The sequence below is a fragment of the Rutilus rutilus genome (genome assembly GCF_951802725.1).
Source record: "Rutilus rutilus genome assembly, chromosome: 10".
Lineage (NCBI taxonomy): Eukaryota > Metazoa > Chordata > Actinopteri > Cypriniformes > Leuciscidae > Rutilus > Rutilus rutilus.
The window spans coordinates 26,610,886-26,625,846 of NC_140215.1; the positions used below are offsets into that span (position 1 = coordinate 26,610,886).

Sequence of the window (14,961 nt, forward strand, 5' to 3'; positions counted from 1 at the left end):
ACTCCAGTCAGTTTAGTGTCTCATGATCCTTCAGAAATCATTCTAATAGGATGATTTGATGCACAAAATACATTTATTATTATTATCAATATTGAAAACATTTGTGCTGCTTAATATTTTTGTGGAAAGTACAATACTTTTTTCCTAAGGATTCATTGAATAAAAAGTTCAAAAGAAATAATTTATTTAAAATGTCAATATTTTACTGTCACTTTTGATCAGTTTAATGTATTCTTGCTGAAAAACATATTAAGTTATTTAACAATATAAAATAAAATAAATAATCCTTTGTGTACTTAATTTATTTTCATCTGTTTTCTCTTTTAAGAAATTAAATTTAAATTAAATTAATAAAAAACTGTGAATTCAGAACATTCCTGATGTAACTCTGGACTAGTTGTAGAAAACAACAATAAATGATTCATTTAGAGATTAAATTGTTTGCTCTGTTTCTTTTCCTTCTCTCCTTTATGCATGCATTGGTTATATTATAGGATACAGATATTTTAATACAGTGTTTTTCAATCATATATACCGTCATACGGCTCAGCCATGTTGTAAGTTAACAGTCATCTATTCTGTCAGCTCACACAGTGGGTGTAGTAAGAGTTACTTCAGCTTGCAAATCACTCAGTGAGAGCCAGAGAAACAGACACCCGTTTCTCGGCTGCTGTCAGAGATCTCATTTATCATTACATTTATCAGTCAAGACTCTCAGGATGGCCTTCTACAGACAACTTTCATCTTCAGTTACTGCTGATCTTATACTTTGTCTAATAGGCTACTTCACACTGTCAGTTTTTGGGACAACCACATTTTTGACAACTGCATTTTACATACAGTGTGAGTCTCGTAATGTCCGGTTCAAACAGAAACTTACAGTAGCGTTTTGCTATGAACGTGCAATGGAAGTCAAGCCTGTATTCTCTACCAGTAATCATAACGACAGTGACCAAAGGAATATCAAAGATGCCGACGTCCATAAAACTGAAAAGTCATTTCACTTTTGACATGACATGAGTTCAATCGGGCCACGAGTTCATCCGTCAAGTTTTTATTAACTGACAGCAGCTTTTATGGAGAGCAGAGCATTTGACTCAAGTGTAGAACTCAAAACTCAGCAGGTCTGGTGGAGAACAGTGACTGGTTTGAGTACAGCTCTGGCGCTGTATTACGTGACAGACTATGGCAAGCCTTTTTAACAATTAATCCTTAAAACATACTAGTATCTATTTTCATGCTACTAGTATGTAGTTTTTAGATACTATTATATATTCCATTAGGTACTAGTACTTATTCATTCGCTACTAGTGCTTATTCTTTGGGTACTAGTGCTTATTATTTAGGTACTAGTGTTTATTATTTAGGTACTAGTGTTTATTATTTAGGTACTAGTGCTTACTCTGTAGGTACTAGTGCTTATTCTTTAGGTACTAGTGCTTACTCTGTAGGTACTAGTGCTTACTCTGTAGGTACTAGTGCTTACTCTTTAGGTACTAGTGCTTATTCTTTAGGTACTAGTGCTTACTCTTTAGGTACTAGTGCTTACTCTTTAGGTACTAGTGCTTACTCTTTAGGTAACAGGTGAAAGCGATCAGACTTGCCTCTTAGGGTCGATGGACGCAGTGGGACCAGGCACAGGAGCGACTGCTGTCGTGAAAGGAACTGTGGCAGACCGACCAAGGGAAGTTGAGCTTTCTCCTGCGCTCGGTGACTGACCTGCTGCCAACACCAAGAAATATAAAGATCTGGGGCGGAGAGGAAGACCCATCTTGCAACCAATGTGGAGCAGCCTCCTGTACACTGAACCACATCCTGACCGGTTGTCCAAAGGCATTGGCAGAAGGGCGTTACAGATGGAGGCACGATAAGGTCCTCACGGAAATTGCCAAGTGGGTGGAACAGCAGCGAGTCAAAGCCAACAACAATCAGGCCCATCCACCCGAAGCCATAACTTTCGTGAGGGAAGGAGACAAGGCTCATAAGACTGACACAGAGGCCAAGAACCCACCCTCTATCTTGCAACGAGCCTCCGACTGGGAGTTGAGAGTGGACCTGAAGAGGAAGCTTGTCTTCCCACAGGATGTGGTAGTGACCTCCCTCCGACCAGATATGGTCCTGCTATCCAGGAGCACGAAAATGATCATAGTTGCTAAGCTCACGGTGCCCTGGGAGGAGAGGCCACGTCCCACAAACTGAAAAAAGCCAAGTACAAAGTCCTGGTCGACAAAGCTGTTTTAAAGGGGTGGCATGCAACCAGCCACCCCACTGAAGTCGGCTGCCGCGGGTTCCCAGCAAAATTGGTGCGCTACTTCCTCCAGTCTAAACAGTCTAAAGAAAGCCACCAGGGACATAGCTGCAGCAGCCGAGTCCAGCTCAAGATGGCTGTGGCTGAAGAGAGCCCACAGTTGGAACCCTTCTGCAGGTGAAAGCTAGTCAGTCTTCGCTGCCCCACTCAGGCGAGGTGTTCAGGTTAAGGAGCGAAACACCTGAGACCCTGAGATCCCTGCTGACGATGCGGAAGGGTTCCAACAACGTAGATGGTCCCAAGGAATACCATCTCGGAAGAAGATATGCATCACCATAGTTAGTGTAGTTCCTACAGTTGCAGCTTGTGGCAAAGCATCTCTGACATTTACTTCACCTTATTCTTTAGGTACTAGTGCTTACTCTTTAGGTACTAGTGCTTACTCTTTAGGTACTAGTACTTATTCTTTAGGTACTGGTGCTTATTCTTTAGGTACTGGAATACCTAAATAATAGGTATTAAAGAAATATAAAGATCTTAAAGCTAAAGAAAAGAATATCTTAAAGAAGATCTTTAAGATCTTAAGATCTTATCTTTAAGATCTTAAAGAAGATCTTAAAGATAAAGAAATATAAAGCTTATTCTTCCTCTCCGCCCCAGATCTTGCTTATCATTTAGATACTAGTTCTTATTCTTTAGGTACTAGTGCTTATTATTTAGGTACTAATGCTTACTCTTTAGGCACTAGTTCTTATTCTTTAGGTACTAGTGCTTATTCTTTAGATACAGAACAGACAACCGTATTCTGTTGCTGTGTGAACGTGGCCATAGAGCACCATTTGCAAGTGAAGATTATTTGTTACCTCAGACATGTGAAACTAAAGAATATATCCTCCAGTTGACACATGAGGACGGAGAGAGATATCCCATCCTGTCTGATCCCATACACTGCTGTCATATGACATCTGTCCTGATGTCCTTTCTCACTTTGACACATGTCTGTGTGTATGTTAGGAGTGGACACGAGCTCTATGCACCAGATGAAGACCCAGCGCTCATCCACCATGATGTCTGACGTGAGGCAGCTGGTCAGCAGCGGGGGCAGCGTCAATCAACAAAATGATGACGAGATCACGCTGGTGAGAAAATACATGAATCCCAAAATATGTAACGGTTCACTGATCTCTAAACGTAATGTGTACAGATGGTGATTTTTGAATGGGAAGGCTTTTGGCCAAATGAAACATGACCTGTTAAATGCTTGTGTTTGTATGTTGTGTTTACAGCTACACATTGCCAGTGCCAGTGGTTATAAGGAGGTGGTGTCAGTGCTGCTGGAGAACGGTGCAGATGTGCAGGTGTTTGACAACAGCTACTGGACACCCTTACATCTGGCTGCCAAATATGGGCAGGTACATATCATAACATGGCACTCATTTTCTTATGGACATTCATTTATTGAAATCACATTGTCCAATCAAAAAGCCTAAACCACGGCTTTGCAAGGGCTTGTTTATTTATTTTTATTTATTTTAGGAATGTATCTACATGCCAAACTATCTCTTGCAGTAATTCATTTTTATTTTATTTCATTTTACTTTACTTTTTTTACTTTACAATTATTTATTATTATATTACTACAAATTAATATAATGCTTATTTTCTTTTGTATGTACATGCCAAACTGTCTCCTGCTGTAATTCTTTCTTTAATTAAATATTTACATAAAAAAAAAAAAAACATATTGCCTTAATTTGTAGTGCTAAACAAATAAACAAATAATTTATTTATTTTTAACATTTAATTTAGTCTTTTGTTTATTCATTTGGATAGCACTACAAATTAATATAATATATTTAATATAATGTATACAATGACAGTGCGTAATAAACCTAATGCCGTCTGTGCACTTAATATTAATCAACAAAAAAAAGAGAAAACCATTCACTGCTCTTTAATAATGATTAATTATATTTAATTTATATAAATAAATATGTCTGCTTGAAAAAGTAAAGAATGATTTATGCAAGTTGTTATAAAGAATGCACATTCATTGAAAAGACCGTGTTCTTCTTTAGGAAAAGTGGTTTTTATTTAATTTTAAGATTTTTTATTTTTTTATTTTTTTATGTCACAACAGTTAAATCTGTGTCTGTATTGCATGTTCCAACATTAAAATCATTCATATTAACAGGTTAATAGATGTTTTCTATATAGTATATATGGTAATATAGTATATCGTATATAATGGGTTTGGCAATTTTAGAGAAATTCTAAATGAATGCATTACAATTTAACTAAACCCATTAGATTTTAGTCGACTAAATATACTGTAGATTTAGTCGACTAAAATCTTGTTGTATTTCATCGACTAAAACTCGACTAAAACTAAAACAATTCTGATGACTAAAATATGACTAAAACTAAATGGGAATTTAGTCAAAAGACTATAACTTACTAAATCAAAATTAACATTAGGGTTTGGTTGAGGGTTAGTTGCATGTAATTATGCATAATTTACTGTTATTAATATGGTAAGTTCATCTAACATGTAACAAGGACACTGTAAAATAAAGTGTTACCAAAAAAAATATATATATATAAATTATATACATTTGTTTATTCATTTGTATTGCAATTTAGTGCTGGGCAATGATTAATTACGATTAAGCACATCATATATATATATATATATATATATATATATATATATATATATATATATATATATATATATATTGTTTTTTATTATTATTATTATTTTTTTTGGTAACACTTTATTTTACAGTGTCCTTGTTACATGTTAGATGAACTTACCATAGTAATAACAGTATATATATATATATAACAGTGTATATATATATATATATATATATATATATATATATATATATATATATATATATATATATATATATATATATATATATACACACACACACACACAGTGTACACACACATATATTATGTAAACACAAACTTTTATTTTGGATGTGATTAATCATTGCCCAGCACTAAAATTAATATATTTTATTTTCTTTAGTTATTTTAGGTATGCATTTACATGCCAAACTGTCTCTTTTTTAGTAATTATTCCTTTAAATATATACAAAAATTAAATACATATTACATTCATTTTACATTGGTACACAAACAAATGCTTTAATTTAATATATATATATATATATATATAATGTGCAATATTCCCTGTACTTTCTTGTGTTTAGCCGTGATGTCAGATCACTGCTGTTCACGGTCTGTAGAATGTATTGATATTAGAGTTATCGTAGACTGTATACAGTTCATTATATCACCCTCCCTTCCTGTTCCTGATTAATGAGACTTCAACATTGCATTGATCTTACCAATTCCCAGCCAGATGGACTCGAGCTTTGAGGATCACATGCAAGAACTAACGTGTTATATATGACTGAAATAACAGTGTTTGGAGATTGATTTCTGGAGGAAAGGACAAACCTGCTGACATGGTCAAATATTTCATAATCTTTCAGGTTGCTGATGAAGAGAAATTTCTTTCTTCTCCTTTGTTCTTTTTGTCCCTCAGGACATTCTTGCCTACATACACATATTTCTGATTTCCTTTTTCCTCTTTCCTCACTCTGTTTCTTTTGTGAGTTTAAGGTTTTTGGTTAGTACATTTCTTAACAGGGACCAAAAAATTTGGGATATTGCATCTTTGTGGGGACATTACATACCCATAACGTAGGTATACCTGAAAACACACATTGTTGTGAGATGTTGTCTCTGCCCAGCTGCAATGAATTATGGATGTGGCCAGAGTCTCTCACTCTGTCTCTCTCTCTCACACACACACACACACACACACACACACACACACACACAGAAACATTGAGTCATTAGCACTGCAGATGGTTGTGTGACTCAGCAGAACTGCCATGCTGCAGAGTTTGTTCAGTTTGAGCATCATCATTCACCAACTTAACAGCTGGAAACACATATCTGTACATGCAGTAAACAATGGAGAACATTGTAAACTGGGTGGAATCACTGTAGGCCAACAGTTTCACGAAAACAACAAAATCCATTCATAAATAAAATAACCAAATAACAGAATAAGAACAAGAAACGGATATAAATAATCCTAGGCGGAGCATGTGTAAGGCTGGCCATGGACTTGAGTCTAGCCTGGGATCTTCTCACTCAAACCACTGTCTACTTCTGTTTGCTTTTATAGGGAAAATCTGCCCATAACTGCTGGTCTGTAATAATAGCATATTGTATACGTATTTGCATTTTGGAGAGCGTCAACGGTTTTTATTTACAACATGTTTTTGCAGCTTTGAGCAGTGTAGCCACTCACAAACATATCTGTTGATTTCTTGAACGCAGTGGCCAATCAGAGGCGTTCAATTAATCCACTCAGTTTTTATTCAGTTCTGAGGTCTGCATGCTCGCAAATATTCTCGTCATAAAGTGTAGACATTATGTAAACGAGATTTGTTGTTTAGTGTAGACAGCTTTATAGATTATAACTAATTTCTAAATTCCCACAAAACATTTTTTTTTTTTTTTGGCCTCATTTGATTGGGTGGACCCTTTGGCTCTTCTGGCCCTTTTGTAGCCTCATCACTAGATGGAAAATTACAATGTCAATTTTGATTTTACTTGTAATATTCCCTAATCCTTCCCTTGCACTTTGTAATACATCTTTCCCTCACAGGTTTTTTTTTCTTTCTTTTTTTTCAGAAAGCTTATTTTATTTCATTTTGATAATATATATTTTTTTTATTACTAGATTTGAGCAATAAATAATACATGGTAATTTAATCATTTATGCACATTCCAATTTCATGCATAACCCTTTTAATTCAAAACATCTTACATTGGGTGTCTTTGCCGACCTCTTGTGGAAATTAGATGGCCTTATAACTCTATTTGGAGCAAATGTGCTGTTCCGCTGGGTCCTAAAGTCAGTTTCTCTTCAGTATGCATTCAGATACACATGTAGACATTTTATAAAATAATATTTTGGGAAAGTTTAATTTTTTTTTAATTTGAATCATTTTTAGGGTTTTCTATGTTTACTGAAGCATTCCTCGCATTCCATTCATTACTATGGGGGGGACCCGCGAGGGAATGATTTGCTACTTTTTTTTTCTTTTCTTTTTTTACCGCAAAACTCCTCGAATCCATCTTTTTTTTTTTTTTTTGTGGTTCAAGTGCGACAAAAGTCCTTGGACTCCTCTGATGAACACCCAATTTTTAACATTTTCAATGACCCGTGGGAAGAATGAGGGTTCATTTCGAATGAAGTCACCAGCCATCTTGCAAGTTATTCTGTTGTATTTATCCCCAAAGCTGGTCACGTGCATACATAATGCATCAAACATGCTACATCATACAGTGTATGCACACACACAGTTTCACACAATTTTGCAGCATGACTTCAATGTTGAGTCTGAAATACTATGAGATGGTGCCTGGAACAGTATGTGTGTGTGTGTGTGTGTGTGTGTGTGTGTAAAGCAAGCAATAGCACAGTAACAGAATTAAAAAGACAAGTAAACCGATTTCGATAAATATGTCTGTATATCTGTGTGCAGGCAGTAGCTAATGAACACACTGCTGAGGGTGTGAATGTGAGATGTTAGCATATGTTTGGCACTGGAGACAGGAGCAGCGCTGATGGATGCAGCCGTCTTTAAGATGTGACCTACATATTTCAGTATTCTCTTTGAGTTCCTCTCAAGTCATGGATGTGTGTTTGTATCCCTACAGACTCACATTGTGAGCCAGCTGTTGAAGCACAAAGCAGATCCAACTCTACTGAACTGCAACCAGGACAAGCCCTCAGGTACAAAGACACATTCAATGTGGTCGACCAATGCAAAGTTCTCAGTCACTGATGTTGATATCTAGGGGGAGCTTGGTATAGATTACATCCTTTTCCATTCAAATTCTCATTGCTGGAAGGTGTCTGTCTGTAGAACATAATTATTATTAAATTATTATTCAACTATTATAATATTTTTAAGTGTACAAGTCAACAATTACTGTAATACAAAATTAATATAAGGCTGTTATTATACGTTCATGTTACAATCATGAGAATTAAATTTTTTGCATAATTTTCATGAGAATTGGGGAGAAAATGTGCTATAGTTATGTTAATAATGCAAGCAAGGTCCTAATATGAGCTTCATTTTTCTTAAGCAAATTGTAATTGATCTTTTTTCCTTTTTTTTTTTTCTTTTTTTTGGGTAAGATTTAAGATTGCTGCTTTTAGATTGTTCACCTAGTTTGGGGTCAGCAAGATTTCTTTTCTTTTTTTCTTTCTTTTTTTTTTACAAATGATTACTTTTATTCATCAAGTATCCAATGATAACTTTATCAAAAGTGACGGAGGCATTTTTAATTTCAAATAAATGCTTTTCTTTTGATTGATTTTTTTTATTTTTTTTTTTTTTTTTTTTCATCAATGAAAACCTAAAAAAAAGTTTCCAAAAAAAAAAATCAATCTGCATAACTGATTTTAACATTAACAATAAAATGAAATGTTTCTTCAGCAGCAAATCAGAATAATTTCTGAAGGATCATGTGACACTGAAGACTGGAGTAATGTATATAATTAGTAATTAATAACTATATAATTCAGTAATTTCACTTAAATGGCAATGAAAATTACCTATGAATTGTCATTTAAGTGAAATTACTGAACTTAAATATACGAGCTTGATAAAAATGACCATTCTAGAAGAAAATTTCAGATGGCACTTAGAGGCTTTTGCATCTGAACTCTTCATACACACACACACATATATAAGAATAATATTTTATATATAAGTTTTCTATTTGAATCCTTTTTTAAATGCACTTCATTCCTGTAATGGTAAAGCTGAATTTACAACAGTCTTCAGTGTCACATGATCCTTCAGAAATCAAGAAACATTTCTTATACATTTTCAACCAAGTATCGGCAATCAAGACATCTTATGTAACATTATACATGACTTTACTGTCACCTTTGATCAATTTAATGTGTCCCTGATGAATAATAATAAAAAAAAATAAAAAAAAATGCTGATGCCAAAACATTTGAGCGATAGTGTTACCACACCTTATATCTTAAAAGAAGTGTCTTATATGTCTTGCTTATTTTTTTTTCTGTCTTAGTTCTTACAGTTCATTCCCTTTAAATAATTCCAGAGCTAAAGTGTATATAAATGTTGAGATACATTTAATATATAATATGAATATTTTTCCTATTGCCCCATCCATAGTATGTGGATATTAAATCTACCAGATATTACTGTGTATGTAGTAAGTTTCTATGATTTTCACACAGAAACCAGAGTTGTCAGGGATTTGTTACACACTTGCTCTTCCTCTCTAGAGCTTTCTTGGGTGTGCATAATTCATAGCTGGGTAGATTCACTCAGTTCTGTCCGCTACTCTGCTGATGTCTGTGAAACTGCTTCCCCTAGCCTGTGGCTCAGGATGCTTAATATCACAACTACTGTCACGACTCATTTAAACCAAGAGTTTCAAAGGGAAATATAATTAAAAACAAGATTTTTTTTTTAAATCAAACCAGTTAGATGTATTGTAACAATCACACTTCAAAGTTCCCTCTCCAATCCACACAGATCATTTATGAAAACTTGCCTGCAAAAACAGGTTATTGAGAAACAACATGGTGTTTTTGTCATGTTAAATCACTGTCTATGTTTACATATCAAAATTGATTTCACTTGGCGTCGAGTTACATTGATTGATACTTATTTCACATTTTACGGTTACTGTACATTTTTTCCCCAGTAACCTGGTAGTCAAACCCTTGATCTTGGCATTGCTAGGGATATGCTCACTGTAAAAAAATAAATAAATAAATAAAAATATATATGCATACATACATACATACATACATACATACATACATACATACACACACACACACACACACACACACACACACACATGTGTATATGAATGTCTGCCAACCACAGCTGCCAGATTTGTACCATATATGTATGTGTGTGTATGTGTATGTGTGTGTGTGTATATATATATATATATATATATATATACACATACACATACACATACACATACACACACATACATATATGGTACAAATCTGGCAGCTGTGGTTGGCAGACATTCATCATAGAAATATGGTGACAATGTTACAGGTATTACGAGATGGAATATTGGTGCCTGTATATTTTACAACTTATAATTAACCATATTATGTCATTGATGTAATGTTAATACATCAATTAACTACCAATCTACTATTTTAATTTAAAATGTATTGATAATACAGGTGGTAAAATAAAAAAAGCCCCACGATGGATATGAGTTCATTGTAAGTTGCCTGTCCATAAAACACGACAAATACTCGCATACAGATGGTGCACATGGTCATAACAACCACAAAACCCCATCAGGGTAACACACAACACTAAAATAATGCTGTAAACATTAATTAAATTAATTAATTAATTAATTAATTAACTGAAAATGAAATGCAGGGACTTCTGGGATTGTCCTTTTTGCTTTTTTTCAACAAATCAAAGCAAAAACATACTTTTGTCAGTATAAATTACATATAATGTGATGTTAAACTATTTACTGGTTTTTACTGTAGCATTTTTACAGTCGTCTTCTGAAAAATACAAAAAAACATTTGTAAATGTTTATTAAAAAAAAAGGCAAACATTTTGTACAGTTTACTGTTTGAACTGCAGTGCAAGCTTCATGTGCGAAGACTCAATCTTACGATTGATCATTTAGAGAGGTCGTTTACATATTGGTACAGAAACTTTTGGTATTTTTTGGTAATTTGGTCTGAGTTTTTTGCACAAAATAGTCTAAAAGTATTTATATGGCCATTTTGGTTGCCAAGTCTGTGGTTTTCCCGCAGAATTGGAATACTTTTAAACTTGTCGTGAATTGATTTTTCCCACCATGGGATGAAGGTTTGACTTGTTGCATAAATTATTTTTGACAAATGGTTGCATTTGAAATATTTTATATTCTTCCAATGATAACACTGTGCTAGATGTTGAGTTTTGTGAAGGGTGGCCATTGTTAGGGATCCTTTAAGCTGTTTATGATCACTATGATAGTGGTTTTCACTTAGTATAAGTGACTGTAAAATATGATTTTATGTATGGAATTGGCAAATTTGATATCTTAGATATGGTCATTGGGGTATTTTTGATACGCAGACTTGACAACCTTTTAAATGTGCTGTTTTCTTATTAGTATGCCTTTAGGACTACTATGCAATAACCCTGTTTGCTTGTGAAATTAAATACAGCACTGTACTTCACTTATTAGAAAATATTTTTTATTTGTTTATTTTTGTTTTGAGGAACCTCAGAGGAAAAAAAAATATGTTAGCAAGAATAAAATAATTTGCCAATGGGATAAGAAAAATAAACGTATTGCAAGAAGCACGTTTCCCTTAAAAGTCTTAGTATCTTACGCAATTTTGCTTCAAGTATCTTGAGGATGTTTAGAGTTATTTATTTTTTTACTGGAAAACAACAAACTTGATCTCACTCTTTCAGTGTGCTGCTTGGCTTGCAAGACAGAGACTCGTGCGCCTCGTCCTAAACCTCCAGCAAGGTGTTAGATCAGTCTCCTTAGATCAGTCTTTCCCCAGCGCTCCGCATCTCAGACTCTAATCAATAGCTCATTCTAAGACCCCGGCTTAACTCAAGGATGTCTGGGATGAAACGCAGAGCCAAAGTGAATCCTTTCTTTTCACTTAAAGTCTCTTTAGAGAGCAGTGGTATATATCTGACTTTCTGAGAGAATGTGTGCGATTGGAGGATTGTTCTTTTGGGTGTCACTCTATTTCTCTTGAGAAAGACAAAAGGCTGGTCCCTTATCCTCTCTTAGGGTTTCTTTTAGGAGGGAAGGATTATCTGTCTCTCCGCCCCCCCCCCCCCCAATCAGAGCACAGATGGATCAATCTGCAGCAGGGCTCAATGCCCGTCACAAAAACGGTCAGATCCATGCGAGAGACAGCAGGGGGTGAGATATACAGAGGGAATGAGGGAGAACATTGATTGGATCCCAGGGGAAATCATGGCTCAAAATGACATAATAAATGCCATCTTTAGTCACTAATAATTGTCAGATTTTGAAAAGATTAAACTGTCTGGCTTCTCCTTCAAAAGGAATAGCTCACCCAAAAAGGAATGTTTAAATAACGTTGCCTTTCCAAACCAATATAGCCTTTTTTCTTATGTTGAAGATTTTTACTTTATTTAAAAATAAAATAAGTCTCTTTGAAATCAACTTCATCTATATTTGGCTTGCATCAGCTCTTCTGTTACAGTCACTTCTGACTTCCAGTAAGATGATTTATACATTGACCCACTGTGACTTTGGTTTTTGTTTTGTTTTTCAGACGTCGCTGCTACTGAGCAGATTGCAGATATGCTGATGAGAGCAGAGGAATTCTGGGTACAGAGACAGACAGACCCTTCGGTCCCGTCTCCACAATCAGAAGAGCACTGCACAGAGGTCAACCAGGACAACAACCTGCCTGTAAAAAAACTGTATGTGTAGTAGTTATTTACAGATTTTATTCTTGATTCAGTGAATGTTTGGCCAATCCATGGACTGTAGATTTTAGAGAATTCAGACGACATCAAGAAATGACTAGCAAAAGACAAAAAATGTCCCTGTATGAGTACATGTGCTTTATATTTATAACATGAAATAGTTCGGCATTAGTAAAGTACTCCCAATTAGTACAGCTGCAAATGTGATTGATTTTATACAAAAGTTCAATAAACTACATGTTAATATGAAGTGACTTTTATTTTAGAGACAATATTGGTTCATTTTGCAAGCAAAAATAGCTTCAAACAAAGCCACAGCGAAACCATTGTGCGTCTCTGATCAACACACAGTGGTGTTTTGTTACTAAATGAATCAGAGTTTTTGAACGAATCAGTTGAGTGAATGATTCAATGACTTATGCGTAAAGTCACAAGCTTATTACCTGAATAAATCAGCCATTTTGAATGAATCGGTTGAATCATTTAATTACTTGCGCGTTAAGACCAACTACTGGTGGTTTTAAATTCATATTTTAAAGTACCTTTTAAAAATAATTTTATATTTCTAAATGTTATATTTAAAACATTCATCTCATATCATTATTTATGCAATTATGTATTGCCACTTCAGATGCAGCAAAGATGGATTTAAAAAAAAATATATATATATATATATATATATATATAAATATAAATTTAAATTTGTTTCTCCCTTCCTTCAGAGCTACTATGGCTCTACCCATCTCTAGAAGGGACAGTTTGTTGGAGAAGGAGGCCATGTTCAGGGACTCAGGAGGAGCTCTGACACAGCAGCCTTCACTTGATAACGGGCTGGATGGACCGTATCCCAGCACTGCAGGAAAACTGGAACAGGTCAGAGGAGAGATGAGAACTATCTGGGGTAAATTGTATCCTAAAGAATGTGTAAAAAAAAAAAAAAGTCATAGGTTTTAAAGCATAGCTTCAATGTATAGCCACAATAATTTACAGTATAAAACTGAACCGATCCCATAGATTCCACTTGCACAGAGCAATTGTATTCTGTTCTGGTCTTGCACATTCAGAGTAATTTGTCTTGTTTCTAAAGGGTAATACAAAGAAATGAGTAACATCTAATACACTTAGATCCCGTCTCACCAAGGCAGGTTTTGGATCAATGCATTGAGAAAGTCCTGCCTCGCTATCGGTGTGCAGTGAGTAGAATCAGTCATAGTTTGGATGTAGAGAGCATTAGTAATCTATCCCACTGCACACTCTGACCCTACACACCCTTGACCTCTGATAAAACAGAGGAAATCAGTTCCATTACTCTCAGGCATGCAGTGCTGTGTGAGCTGAAAGTTGAGTGTATGGGTGTGTATTAGGAAGCAGAAAGTGGACTTTACCACTTCTTTTACCATTTTATTGATAAGACAACGTGACATGTAATCACAATGCATTTACACTATCGTTCAAATTGCTGGTGTCAGTAAGTTATTTTTTTTTATTGAAAGAAATAACTTTTATTCAGCAATGGTGCATTAAATTGTAAAAAAAAAAACAATACAATACAAATTAAAATTCATAATATCATAGAATCCTGAAAAAATTTATTAAGCAGCACAGCTGTTTTTAACATTGATAATAATAAGAAATGTTACTTGAGCAGCAAAATTAGAATGATTTCTAAAGAATCATGTGACACTTAAGACTGAAGTAATGATGCTGAATTTTCAACTTTGCCGTCAGAGAAATAAATTACATTTTGAAATATATTAAAATAGAAAATGGATATTATACATTATTACAGATTTTGACTGTATTACAGCCTTGGTGAGCATAATAGTCTAAAAAAAATCTAACTATTAACTATCACTTTTGCCTCAAACTCCTAATTACTGCTTATTAATAGTTAGAAAGGTAGTTGTTAAATTTAGGGATTGGTTAGGATTAGGAATGTAGAATATGGTCATGCAGAATAAGGCATTAATATGCACTTTATAAGTACTAATAAACAGACAATATGATAGTAATTTGCATGCTAATAAGAAACTTGTTAATAGTGAGAATTGGACCTTAAACTAAATTGTTACCTATTTTTATAATAACGTGCCCTGATGAGTCTTGCACAATAAAACCAGGGGCTTTTATTAAAATATAGTTCACCTA

The 14,961-nt window shown here is 34.5% G+C and overlaps 1 protein-coding gene across 5 annotated transcripts in view; it reads left to right on the top strand.

Annotated features, from left to right (window-relative positions):
* Positions 1-14,961, top strand: part of myo16 (myosin XVI) — a 227,586-nt gene that overhangs the window by 99,477 nt on the left and 113,148 nt on the right. For all 5 annotated transcript variants that reach the window (XM_084421067.1, XM_084421065.1, XM_084421066.1 and 2 more), the window contains exons 6-10: positions 3,263-3,387; positions 3,535-3,660; positions 8,009-8,084; positions 12,657-12,807; positions 13,536-13,686. In XM_084421067.1, coding sequence (XP_084277193.1) covers positions 3,263-3,387; positions 3,535-3,660; positions 8,009-8,084; positions 12,657-12,807; positions 13,536-13,686 — 629 coding nt within the window. The remainder of the gene's footprint in view (positions 1-3,262; positions 3,388-3,534; positions 3,661-8,008; positions 8,085-12,656; positions 12,808-13,535; positions 13,687-14,961) is intronic.